Genomic DNA, 12,833 nt, shown 5'->3' with positions numbered 1-12,833 from the left:
CTTCTATTTACGCCTAATAAGTACATGCAATCCACAAGACCTTGAAAAGGAGGAAAATGTTTTGCTTTTCTATCTTGACACAACTATTTCTCTTTTTTTTTTCAGACAGGGTAGGGGGGAGAAAATTCCGTTCATCATGCTGTTAAGCCTGGGTAAGTTATATTTTCTTATATGCGTTCCCTTGAGTACTTAACTAAATTGAGTGCTAGGAAACAGTCGCCAATAAATTACTAAGGCCAACGCTATCGGTGCTGTAGGGATAGCTGTGACCAAGCGATGCTTTGTTGGTTCAAACGTACTGGGTTTGCAGGGAGGTCTCTCATGTATATACGAAAAGACACGGACACACTTTTAAGATGACGCTGTAGCTCGGGACCTCCTGTATGTTTACATGGTAGCGGACAATCGAATTGTCTTAGCATCTACAGGGTTGCTTTTTATGAGCCCTGTTGCATTAATAAAATATATATTAATCTCCACCAGGAAGCTGATCTTAATTTTATTCGTATTTCTTTATTTTAATAATATTGAATCTTTCAACACTTGAATAAGCTATTCAGGAACTAATGGAATTGTCAACCTGCAATTTCGAAATAAAGAAGAATATCCAATTCTGTAAAATTCAGCTATCATGACAATTCACGCCTATAAAATTGACGTATCAAATAAACGACTAGTTCGTGAGTAGGACATTTGCGTAACCCGTCTTAACATTGCAACAAATGTACGTAAAAAGACATAAATCAAATTTGTTTGGTTGATGTGCTCTAACAGACGCGTTTACAAAACTGATGTTTGGTTTTCGTCTAATTTTACGGATTTGTAAACTGAGTGCTTCAATCTTTTACTTCAAATTCTCGAAAATTTTTGCATTTGTGTAAAAGATTTGGGGAATTCAACAAAAATTCGGCTTTCTACAGTTGCTAGAATTTAAGAATTTATCCAAAATTCAGCCTCTGCTATTCTAATCAGGCCAGCGGCTCTCAAGAGGAAATTTCTGCGTTGTGCATGTGTTTTATCCTAGGGGAATTTCAGTTGGCCCCAAGCTAAAGCTTCCTCGTAATTCTTGATAGGAACACTGGAAATCCAGAATCAAAACATGATGTACAAAACATTGTGGTGGAGCAGTGGCGCTTTCGGATCATTGTATCTTTTTTAACTAAGCGTCTCGTAATGTGATTGTGTGTCATTAGGTAAGGCGGCAGGGAACATCTAAGAAATGATCCATGCTGTAATGTGGCTTTGCCTCAGATGTGCCTTTTTCCTCTGTCATGCGAACTTCTTGCAGTGACATGGATTCCAATATAGTTATCACCATCTTCGCATCCCCATCCATGCAACCTCTCGTGTGACGCTTGTTACGGCGTTTCGCACGTTACGTCGAAGAAACAGCATATCGCGCCCTCTACGTGCGTGCCGCAGCATTCTATTCTGAAATGCGGCGAAAAATTCATAAACACGCTCCATGCTTCCCACAGTGGTTCCACGTTGATTGCTTCGCAATGATGAAACGTTAATCATTGTATGTTGGCGAAATCCCAGCTATCGACGAGCATCCAGGATGCGCGCATGATGGTTTGCGACAGCCGCAAGTAGATAACTAAAGCTGAGATAACGAAAATTGCAGAGCAAGATAACCTTTGCCGCGAGACATGAATGTAACAGCCACATCGATAAAATTTCAGGTGCCATATTTATGACCGGAATTATCCATACATAAAGAGAATTAGCTTTTTGGCCGCCTTTTTGAGAGCAGTACTGCTGCCTCGCACAAGCGGGAAGCCGGGCTGGCATTTTTTTTTACAGGAAAGGATTCGCTTCTGTGCTCCAGGGAGACGCTGTCTATGTGTACACAGAATGCAATTATCATCCCGCAAATTGTCTGGCATTCCCGGGAAACTGCGATACTTTGCCATTTTGTGCCTAACTCAGAGAGCAAATCAGAGAGCAAACGAGTGTAGACGATATTCTAATTGACATCAAGAGAAAAAAATGCAGCTGGGCAAGTCATGTACCGCGCAGGTTAGATAACCCTTGGACCATCAGGGTTACAGAATGGGTACCAACAGAAGGGAAACGCAATCGAGGACGGCAGAAGACTAGGTGGAGCGATGAAATTAGCAAATTCGGGGGCGCTAGTTGGAATCTCTTGGTGCAAAACACGGGTAATTGGAGATCGCAGGGAGAGGCCTTCGTCCTGCAGTAGACATAAACAGGCTTATGATGATGATGATGATGATGATGATGATGATGATGATGATGATGATGATGATGATGATGAGTGGTAAAGAAAGTAGGCATAAAAAGACTGAAAGAATTGTTTTAATAAAAAGTTGTTCTTTAGAGGATGTTTCTGTAGCAATTAGGATATTTAGTTACCATTTGTTTTACCTTTAATTGGTTAGAAAACGAAACGAGCAGCCTATATATCCGTAAGCGAAGATGGTATATAGTGCTGTCGTCCGGCCGAGCTATGCAGCAAGGCAGCTGCAGCACCAAGCCAGCCAGCAGCCCCGGTCGAACAAGTGTTAGAGGGTTCGCAAAGAATGCATCATTTTAAATGCAGAGAACGATTATTAGGACCAATCCCGTTAAGGTATCGGTACCTGTACAACGTACATATAGAGGTTTTACTTAACAATTATTCGCCAATGCCGTGAGCCTTTGCACAGGTCCAAAAAAGAAGTGAGTTGTGAAAATGCACATGAGCATGGGAATGACAGGAAAAAAGAAAAAAAAACCTAAATACAGGAAACTGACATACAACAACACTGACACTCAGCATAACGAGAAACTTGCTTTAATTCCATGAATCAAGAAGGAATTACAAAAGATGCTCACAACAATTACAATATCAGTCGTAGGACAGTGGTGTGGTTTCAAGGTTTAATAAAACACCCCCCTTGAGCACCTTTCAGTAATCATATCTAAGATCGTAAAGTAACATATAGTTACACGTGCAACCTTGCCCAATCATTCATCCAACACAATGTGCTGTGAACTACGCGCTCAAATGCTGTAATGCCCAACATAACCATGGCTCCAATTCTGCGAGAAGGCCATCCAGGGAAACTGATTTAATCATTGCCTTTGGCAACGCATTCCAGATTTCTCTGGCCAACTAAAGAAATTAACGCTTGGAAGTGTCGCATTGTGTGAGATACTTCCTGATGTGTTTATTACGATAGGTTCTGTGGGGGTGTCGATGGGGTGGCTGCACATTATCTCGTTTATTCATATTAACAAGGTAACCGATATACCATAGAAAAAACTTCACGACGACGAGCGAGGGCAGGCACTACTGCTTGGTTTCTAAGAATACCTAAACTCTCGTGTTGACAACGTTTACTGTGTATAAATCGCGACGCTGTATTTTGTTTACATTTTAGTTTCTGCGCGATTTCTTTCTCGTACGGGTTCCACTATAATTAGGGTTCCTCCGCCACCATGCTATCATTCTCAAGAATCGGCCATGCTAAAGATTTATATGCCGTTAGTTTCACATAGAATCGTGCTACAGCTAGATTTTTTCGCGAGAAACAGAGCGTCCTGAACGAATTCTAACATGTGTCATCTGAGTATTGCATTTAAATGCACTTGTAAAGCTTACACCTCATGGGGATGGGTTAACACTAGGCTCACCTTACGAGCGACGGTCAGAAAAAGGCACGACGCTCCTCCACTCTGCAACGCACGAAGGCGCTACGGCAGGATTCGTCAACTCTCCGACACGGCACAGAGAAGGCGCCAGAGTCAGATCGCGAACAAAGGCTCGTTTATTCACGCCGGATACATCACAGTACGACAGTTACGGCACTCACGGGCAAAGGCTTGCCGCTAGAGCGATCGAGTACGCGCACCCGCTGCGTTAGGGATAACCAGGTAGTGGTCCACCGAGCGCGGGAACGAAAAGTCAATGGAGGCAAGGTCCCATGTAGCCAACTCGTTAAGGTGACTTAATTCGCTGTCGGCCTGTGAGCATCTTCCGCGGCGATAAAGAGGGTTGCCAAATGGCCCAAACAGACAAAAGCCAAATGGTCTCAGTAGCCCAAAATAGCCAGACCCAAATTTGTCGTGAACGAATAGTAGCCAAACACATAGCCAAAGTGTTTGATGATGCTTGTCACGTGTCTTATAGACGGTGACCAAATGCCACCGCTTATTTGCGGCTACTAAATTACTTCCGCCGAATACAACCAGCACTACACAGGCATCAAGATCTGCGTAAACAATTCCAGCGAGAGCTAGCACTTAAACGTGGATTTGGACACTACTTATTGTTACACTCAACCGAAGGATATTTTTTCCAGTACACTCATAACGTCATTGGTACTTACTGAGCCACGTTCCGAGCTAACGTTAGTTCACGCCTCAATTTACCCGAGGTACTTTTCCACAACACTTAGGCAAACTATGGCCAACTACAAGCTCGCGGATCGGCTTCGGGTGGTCACAATCGAGTGACCAATGTTTTTCAGCTGCAATAATGTCCTTCGACTGCAGGATGAATTCGGAAAATTTTAGAATGAAGAAAGGAATTTACTTCATTCCGACACTACGCAGTTCCAGACGCTATTAAAAACGAAGATGCTGATAAAATGTACCTCTGAAAGAGGTGTTCTTCTCCTATTCCTTCTTATACAAATGGCTGTACTTCGCCGACTTGTCCATGCTGTGTTTTAAGAAGGCGACGAGATTCTTCCCAGATTTCTCAGCCAGACGACTACTGTAGCCGGAATATGTTCGTGCCCTCCAACTCACGTGTGGCTATGCCACTCACAAGAATGCACTATGTTTGCTTCAACCAGAAGTTCTGTTGAGGGACGCGTCTTATTAATTGGCTCTGGCGCTATCACATAGTGGAAGCCATGATTGCAACGTGCTACCGTGCTCTACACTGCGCTTTGCAGAGAGAAGTTCTCCTGATAAAAGGTTGTCAGTGCTCTCATTGGAAGACCATGTTCATCCAGTGCTCTCACGAATATGCAGACCACAACAAGAACAGAATATGTTGTTTTGATCAGCAGTCGAGACAGCTGCGCTTCGCTGAACATGCAGATAAAGATCCGAACCAACGTGTTTTTCGCTTAAAGCGACTTGCTGATTTTTTTTTCTAAGTTTACTGGGTAAATAGCTTGGTGATTTGCGGTGAAACCTAGCAATAGGCTTCGAGGTACACTTCATAAACATTGAAAGACCACGGGTGAAAATGTCTCACTAGGACATGCCTCCCAAAACTTGAACTGTTGCGAAAGTTCACATCATAGTTTCCTGCACAGAAGCGGGCACGGAACAGGTACTCGACAGGTATAAGCCCCACCGTTTTTTTTTTGTTGAACCACGTCTCAACCGGTAGCAGGTGGCGCCGAAATCATAAAAAAAGAAGAAAGCTTAGACCTATGATGACGCAGAAACATGGCAGCCATGACTTAACGCCATCCTCCCAGCGCCGACATTGCCTAAAAACACAGCCTTGGAGATGGCCTACATAGCTTTGCAGCATCTATGAGCTTTGGGCTTTCATATACCGGCGTTTCCGAATTTTCTCACTGTTCACGTGGTACTCAGCACTCGGAAGTTCTTATGACAAAAATTGTCTAAATATAGCCATGTAGCCAACTCTCAACTTTCGACGGCATCCCGCACAACACGTAGCCCGATTTGACCAGTTAGAGCCCGATCGGGCAACCCTGGCGATAAAGCGCTCAGCGGGAGGGAGCTCGGGAGGAGGGGGCCCCCGGGGAGCGCCACTTGAGAGGCCAATGAGGGCGCATCCCGGTGACACTCGACATTCGACCCCGGGTGATAGAAGTAAGGTTTGCGCAGGAAATTAGCCCCGGCGCGCTAGCGGTGTCCGCCATGTTGCCGTTATGGCTACGGTTCCTGGATATAGAGCTAAGCACAACGCGTGAGCTGGGGAAGCCGGCGGGAGAAGGCACTTCGATCCCCACAACCTAAATATTTTATTCTGTAAGTTTCTAACAAATCTTTACAAATTAATCTATAATTCTACTTAAATATCGTCTTCCTATTAGTTATGGGCATATGTTTTGTTTTCTTCAGATTATATTTTCATTCCCAACATGTCACATCAATGGGCTATATTCTTTAGTGTAGTTATTAATGTGCCTAACCATCGATTTCTCACTCGCAAGTGTGAATTACGAGCTCATATGCAAAAAGCCGCAATTTTACTCAAGTTTCTGTGTAGCCTGTGATGTGGTTAACCTACAATAGAAATAATAATGGACTCGATACGGATCCGTGGGGCACGCCATATAAACTTCTATTGTTGAGAGTCATATAGCTTATGGCAACACACTGGGTTAGGTTTGATAAAGAAGCTGCTATCCAGTCCCATTACAAAGTGTTCAATTTTGATGCAGCTTGTATCCTCAATTAGTTTACACTGCAAGACACGATTGCAAGCCTATAAAAATCAATAAAGATGGCATCAGCTTGGAATTTGGAATTAAATATTCATGCGAAAGCGTGTTATCTCCACTAAAGGTGTTATGGCTGACAGACGTACTTAAAAAAGCACGTTGCATAATACATTGTACTTTGCTTTCTTCTAAGTAGGTCATGACTGCTTTACTTGCTATGGGTTCCACTAATTTAACGAAGCAACATGTTAGTGATATTGGCCTAAATGTTTTCTCGTGTAATCTATTGCTTTCTTTATGAATGGGCTTACTTTCCCACACAGCCAATACTTGGGAGGAGAAGCTGTACTCAGTGATTCGAAAAATGTTATCCGCAAGAATGAAATATGTGCGTATCGTTTTAAAAACACATTTATTATATTCCCCACTCCCGGCGCCTTCCTGTTGTCTATATGCAAAATCAAGTTTTAAATACCCGACTCTGTTATCGCAACTTCGCCCATCCGGTCGTCAGCGACTGACACTACCGCACTCGAAGTCGGTTAGCACGTGGAAATATCCACGCGCGGATTGGCAATAGGCGTTAAATATATTTGCTACAATGTGCATGCCTTCTATGGCCAAAACTGCCACATTTACGCCTCGCGCTTTCTGATTTCGATAAGTAGCGTCAAACTTCTTGCGGTCGACTCCTTGTGAATATCGTTAACATATGTGAAAAGAAATCGTCCTTTATAGCTTTTATTTTATGATTCACTTTGCACGTGAGCTCTCTTATCTCTGCAGAATTTATCCTTTGTTTCTTGGTATTCTTGCTTTTTGTTTTAGGTGAAATCTGCTTGGTATAAAGCACGGTGTTTACCACTCAGTTCTCTTGAATATTGATGGAATGAAATGATTTTTGCAATGTATTATAGCCTCTTGTAGTTAACCCAGAGACCATTAACACCTCCGCAGGATTGAGCTGCGAGACTATTCAAGGTTTCCTCTAAGTAGCCGATACCACTCTTATGATTAGCTCGTCTTCATTTTTTTTAATCTATTCGAGATGGTTCGACCTTACAGCTAGCTCTCCTACTCAAACTAAAAAAAAGCGTTATAACCAGCATTCCACGATCTGAAATCCTTTCTTCAATGCCTATATGTGATGTTATCGACTGCGATGCTCTATCAAGAACAAGTACTGAGCAGGCAACATCTTTGAGACGCATAGGTTCTTTAAGAGTCTGCAAAAAAGAGACCTATAATTATATCAAACAGGTGGAAACAGTTTTTTCATCTCTGTTGCCGACACAACTCATCCCAGTCTATCCCAGCTAGATTAAAATCACTGGTTAATAAAAACTTTGTGGGATAATTTATATTGTTGTGTAGATAATCATGCATCTTCAATGGAGAAAGTATTCCTCAGGCGCTCCAGGGCATCTGTAAATAGCAGCTATTAACAATGACGTATTATACAACTGAATAGTGTACCATGATATTTCATGGTTTTCTATTTCAGGCTCTTCATAAAATATTAAACGGATTTTTATCATGATAGCTACGCTGGCTTTACACCCGTCATGATATGGGCGCATGAATGAATTTAAGGCTTGTTTTAATGCACAAAGATAACATTAGGAAGAGACAGATACAATGGTGGACTGATAAAAGTGTACATTAGTTGGTAAGCTCAAACAGGCTAGGTGGCTGTGTGTCACCGCCCCTTTCGAGAGAGCGTTTTTTTTTCTTCTAAGAAATAAGAAGTGCAGCGCCGTAACTGCCGCTGGTGCGAGGGCATTTCAACAGCGCATACACGGGAAAGGGGAGTGAAGAGAAAAATATTAGTGAGAGAGAAATCTTAGGAAGGCGGCGAGTCCTAAAGGATAAACAAGCAAAAGCGGGGCTTAGAGCCTAGCCGAGCCACGACGATGCAGGGCTTCCTGTGCGGTGAGGACAGCAGCGCACATTTGGCTTGCAGTGTCATCGATGGTAAGGGTGATATCCACCGGAACACGTAGTGTTGCAAAGACAGCCGCAATTAGCGCATGCCCTGCGACGCGCTGATTCCTCGGCAGCTGCGGGCCGAAGAGGCGGTTCTGGTTCCGATGTATGGGAGCTGTGGCCGCGCAGGGTGTCGCTAAAGGCGATGCTAGACTGGACTGTGTGATGACGTAACGTCATGCGCATGTCGTGCCACTTCGTCATCACGGGCACTGATATGAGCAGCGGATAAGCAACCGCTGCCCATAAAAAGCGTGTCCAAAAGAATAAACGCCGATTCCTTGTTCTGCACCGGCCCCTGTCGTTTTCTGGAGTACGGCTTCGCGGTTGCCGCACGCTACTACAGACTGGACTCTCGCGGACAGGCGAGGAGCAGCTGTCTACAGTTGGCGGAGTTGGGCACGCGCGCGCGAGCTTTAGGGCTAGCTTGTAATGACGTAACGTCATGCGCATGTCGTGCCACTTCGTCATCACGGGCACTGATATGAGCAGCGGATAAGCAACCGCTGCCCATAAAAAGCGTGTCCAAAAGAATAAACGCCGATTCCTTGTTCTGCACCGGCCCCTGTCGTTTTCTGGAGTACGGCTTCGCGGTTGCCGCACGCTACTACAGACTGGACTCTCGCGGACAGGCGAGGAGCAGCTGTCTACAGTTGGCGGAGTTGGGCACGCGCGCGCGAGCTTTAGGGCTAGCTCGAGCGCCCGCTTGCACGTGACGAGCTGCTGAGTGGACAACAACGTAGCTGCCTTTCTCTCGAGCTGCCAGTGAGGGCAGCGTGGCCCACTGCAGCGTAGTTGCCACTGCAGTTAACGCAATGCGGCCGCTGCGATGTGCAGTCTTGGCTGCATGTGATTGGCCGCAGCGGACGCAGCAGGCGTCACGCGAGCAAGATGGCGATAGGCGCCAAAGCGGTCACACTGAAGTGGTCGCGGCCGCTTAGCACGGACCGGGTGTCGCTGCTTGAACGGGATCAAGTTAACGGGCACAACGTCGCCGGCGAAGGTATCCCTCACGTCGCCGCCACTACGCGAAATCAAAGGAGGGGTACGGGGGATTCGATGTGGTGTTTCACAGTGTCGGCATCGAGAGAGAGATAGAGACGGGTGCGCACCGTGAATGATACCCACACGTGTTTTTGCTGTGTGCTTTTACGCTCTCTTGGACGTTGACAATGGCGCGCACATTGAGAAGGCTCGACAGGTCAATACTGGACCCCGCATCCACGGCCACAACATTGCGGTAGAAGTTAACGCGAACGCGAAGGGATACAAATAAATCATTATTGTGGGAGCTGAACGGAGGATAGTTGGAGAAGATTGGGACTACACCGAAGGGAGGAGCGAATATTTGCCCCTGGAAGGATGGGGAGTCGACTGGAGCAGTTGGGAAGAGGAAGCCCCCGGGAAGGCCGCAATGTCCTTGTGGATTTGGAACAGTCCACCCCGTTACCCCGTATTGTTTTGTATCTGGAATTCCTCTGCAGCAGAGGGCGTGAATATATATATATATATATATATATATATATATATATATATATATATATATATATATATATATATATATATATATATATATTCAAATCGTTCATGTTCACCATCTCAAGCCTTATCACCATTCTACCGCCCTTCCAGAAAACTAAGTCGCCAGGATGGCTCCTTTATTTCCGCGGGGCCATTGTAAAGAAGATAACGGCAGCAGAAGCGCGCAGCAGAACCTCGAGCTCGGGGACTGTGCTCGGTGCATCGTAGAACCGGCGGTCGCTACGAACTCCAATAAACCTCCTTTATAGTATATATATATATACATGTATATATATATATATATATATATATATATATATATATATATATATATATATATATATATATATATATATATATATATATATGCGATATTGTGTATGAACTCTGATTTGTGATACTTATGTATATCCAGACCGTGAAAAATTAACTTTCGATTGTTACAAAGTTGTGTGTACAATGTCAACGTTGAGACATTTTTCGGTTAGCATTCGAACAAGCGGCTAAAATATTTAGCGCCCCAGATGCAAACAAGCGCACGACAATAATCTTTAATTGGTGGGGGCGGTGGCTCATAACCTCAGTTCAGTATCAGTAAAATCACTATCTCAACATCAGCACAAATTTGCAGTAAGTGTAAGCCTCCACAAGATGGAAACAAAATACATCAGCATTTCTAGAATTTTGTCGCATGGTTATGTTGAGGGCTAACTGCCTAATTGACTTGGCGTGCACATACATCGCAGCACCCACATGGTTGTTTAAATAAAAAAACTGTCCCAGCAGCATATTTCAGCATTTCTACACTAAGCAGAGGTTTTCAGAAACGTCAAAAAGAGTAATTTATTTCAACAGTTGTTGAACAATGCAAGCTCGCTCACTCGGGAATTTGAGCGATTCGGGGAAAATGAAAAGATTTCTTAACTGCAGTACAACGTAAAAATAAAAATCGTGGCATGGGTCTCGCACTCATAAACGCACTACAGAATCGTGTTTTGTGAACAGGTATATGATCCTGGAAATGGTTAAAACATGGCACCCTATATTTTGACACATACGCCCAAAGCGGGGGTCGCTGATAAATAGCAAGTTGCATTTTATGCGGCAGATTCTGAATGGAATTGACTAAAAAAATCCAATATTTCTACGTAATTTTTCGTCCTAATGTGATTGACATTATAGAAACACAATAAATAGAACAAGAAAGCCTGAATTTTCCATCGCATGTTCCGCAGCCTTCTACGTCTTAAATAGCTTCAATGATAATTGCGTCTAAAGATTTACATTGTCTACTATCTTCATTTACCTTCTGATGACATCTGCACCAACACTACAACTCCCTGGATGTGCATGCTGAAGCACGGCGTTGTTACTCGGGACCCTTTGCCCACGAGGCTGTGTTGGGTTAATGCCGTGATGCTCGCAATTGGGCCTTCTCCGAAGAGCAGCGCTTCAGTGTGGCTGGTGCTTGAACAAGGTGCTCCTTGTCGGGTAAAACAAGCGATAAAAAATTGTCCGTAGATGGGTTCCTGCCATCAGCGTCTGAAGAAATCATCGCTATGGAGTCGTAAAAGTGCCGATTTATTTGGCAGCTCACATGTGCGGGGGTTGAGAGATTAAGATACATATACTATTGGTGATATGCAGCTGGGAATGCATGCAATGCGTAGGATATACAACTGGTGGGCCATTAGAACTGGCGAATAGATGTCAAGAGAAGCGAAAGGCAGTCCAGGATGACGGAAAATTAGGCGGGGGACGAAATTAGGAAATTTGTAGGCGCGAGTTGTAATCAGGTCGCGCAAGAAATGGGCAATTAGACGTCACTGGGAGAGGCCATCATCCTGCAGTGGACATTAAAATAGGCTGATGATGATTGAGTGTCCGAGTTCACCTATCTGAACATGCGCATCCTTGGGACAGCTGCGTGGGGCGACCGTGGGCGTTCCATTGTAGTTCCTTCCAAATGCTAGTGCTCAAAGATGCTTCAGCACTTAGAGCTTGTCTAGTTAATAAAGTAACTGCTCAAGAGGAAGGTATAGCTCGGATTCTCCTATCTGAATATATGTAAAAGGAGAATTCGTTTTTCTGGGCAGCCTCTGCACCAAATTTGACGAGGTGTGTTGTATTTAAAAGAAAACTTAAAATCTAGTGACTGTTCGTTTCGAATTTTTTATTTAGGTTGTCAACCTTTATTAAAATTTGAAAAAATGTCGCAAATTTTCAGAGAACGAACTATCAAATTTAAAACTACCTCAGCAATAAAAAATGATATCCGAATGCTGTGGATTGTATCTGATAGTACATCTAAAGCCCACAAAATTGATATGAAAAGAATGTTGTAATATGGAAATACAAATTTTGCTGAGCTCTTGTACACAGCGTAACAAATTCCCATTGCATGCCGTTTACGGAACCTCGATTTCTGTTTATGTTAGAGAGCTATTAATTTGTGAACTTCGTGCTTCTATATTTCTGATTTCTGAAATTCTGAAGGTTCTTTTAACAAAATTCAGGACCTAAATCGAAATTCCACTTGAAACAGTAAATAGAACAACTTTCTATCTCTAAAAAAGAAATCTCTTAATTACCACACTGCCAAAAATGTAATCGCCTGCAAGTCATTACTTACTGTTATGCCTTACTTACAATTTTGGTAACTTGGTTCACTTAAAAAAATATTGAAACATTGTTATCCGCTTCAAAAATGTGCCCAAGCTCCTTGAATCTCCTGACTCTGTGTATGTAACATTTCTTTCTTTACATTTATTTGGAAGGTTTCGTTTAGCAAGCTGTTCAATTTTTTTTGCTGTCGAAATCGGGTGGTGCAGATCCTTGTTTTAGATATCAGATCCTAGTTGAGTGAACCAGTGGCGTGCATGTATTGTGTCGTAACACTGTGATGAATGGACTGCTTCTGCTTGAATTCAACTTCGTATA

General features: G+C 43.6%; 1 protein-coding gene across 1 annotated transcript in view; it reads left to right on the top strand.

The window, feature by feature from the left end:
- LOC142578269 (uncharacterized) overlaps nt 1-12,833 on the top strand; it is a 291,756-nt gene that overhangs the window by 19,102 nt on the left and 259,821 nt on the right. The window contains exon 3 of the mRNA XM_075687670.1: nt 106-152. Within this exon, the coding sequence (XP_075543785.1) occupies nt 106-152 (47 nt within the window). The remainder of the gene's footprint in view (nt 1-105; nt 153-12,833) is intronic.

Source organism: Dermacentor variabilis, chromosome 4, assembly GCF_050947875.1.
Source record: "Dermacentor variabilis isolate Ectoservices chromosome 4, ASM5094787v1, whole genome shotgun sequence".
NCBI lineage: Eukaryota > Metazoa > Arthropoda > Arachnida > Ixodida > Ixodidae > Dermacentor > Dermacentor variabilis.
Note: the sequence above shows the minus strand (reverse complement) of the source record. Positions and strands in the feature narration are given on the sequence as shown.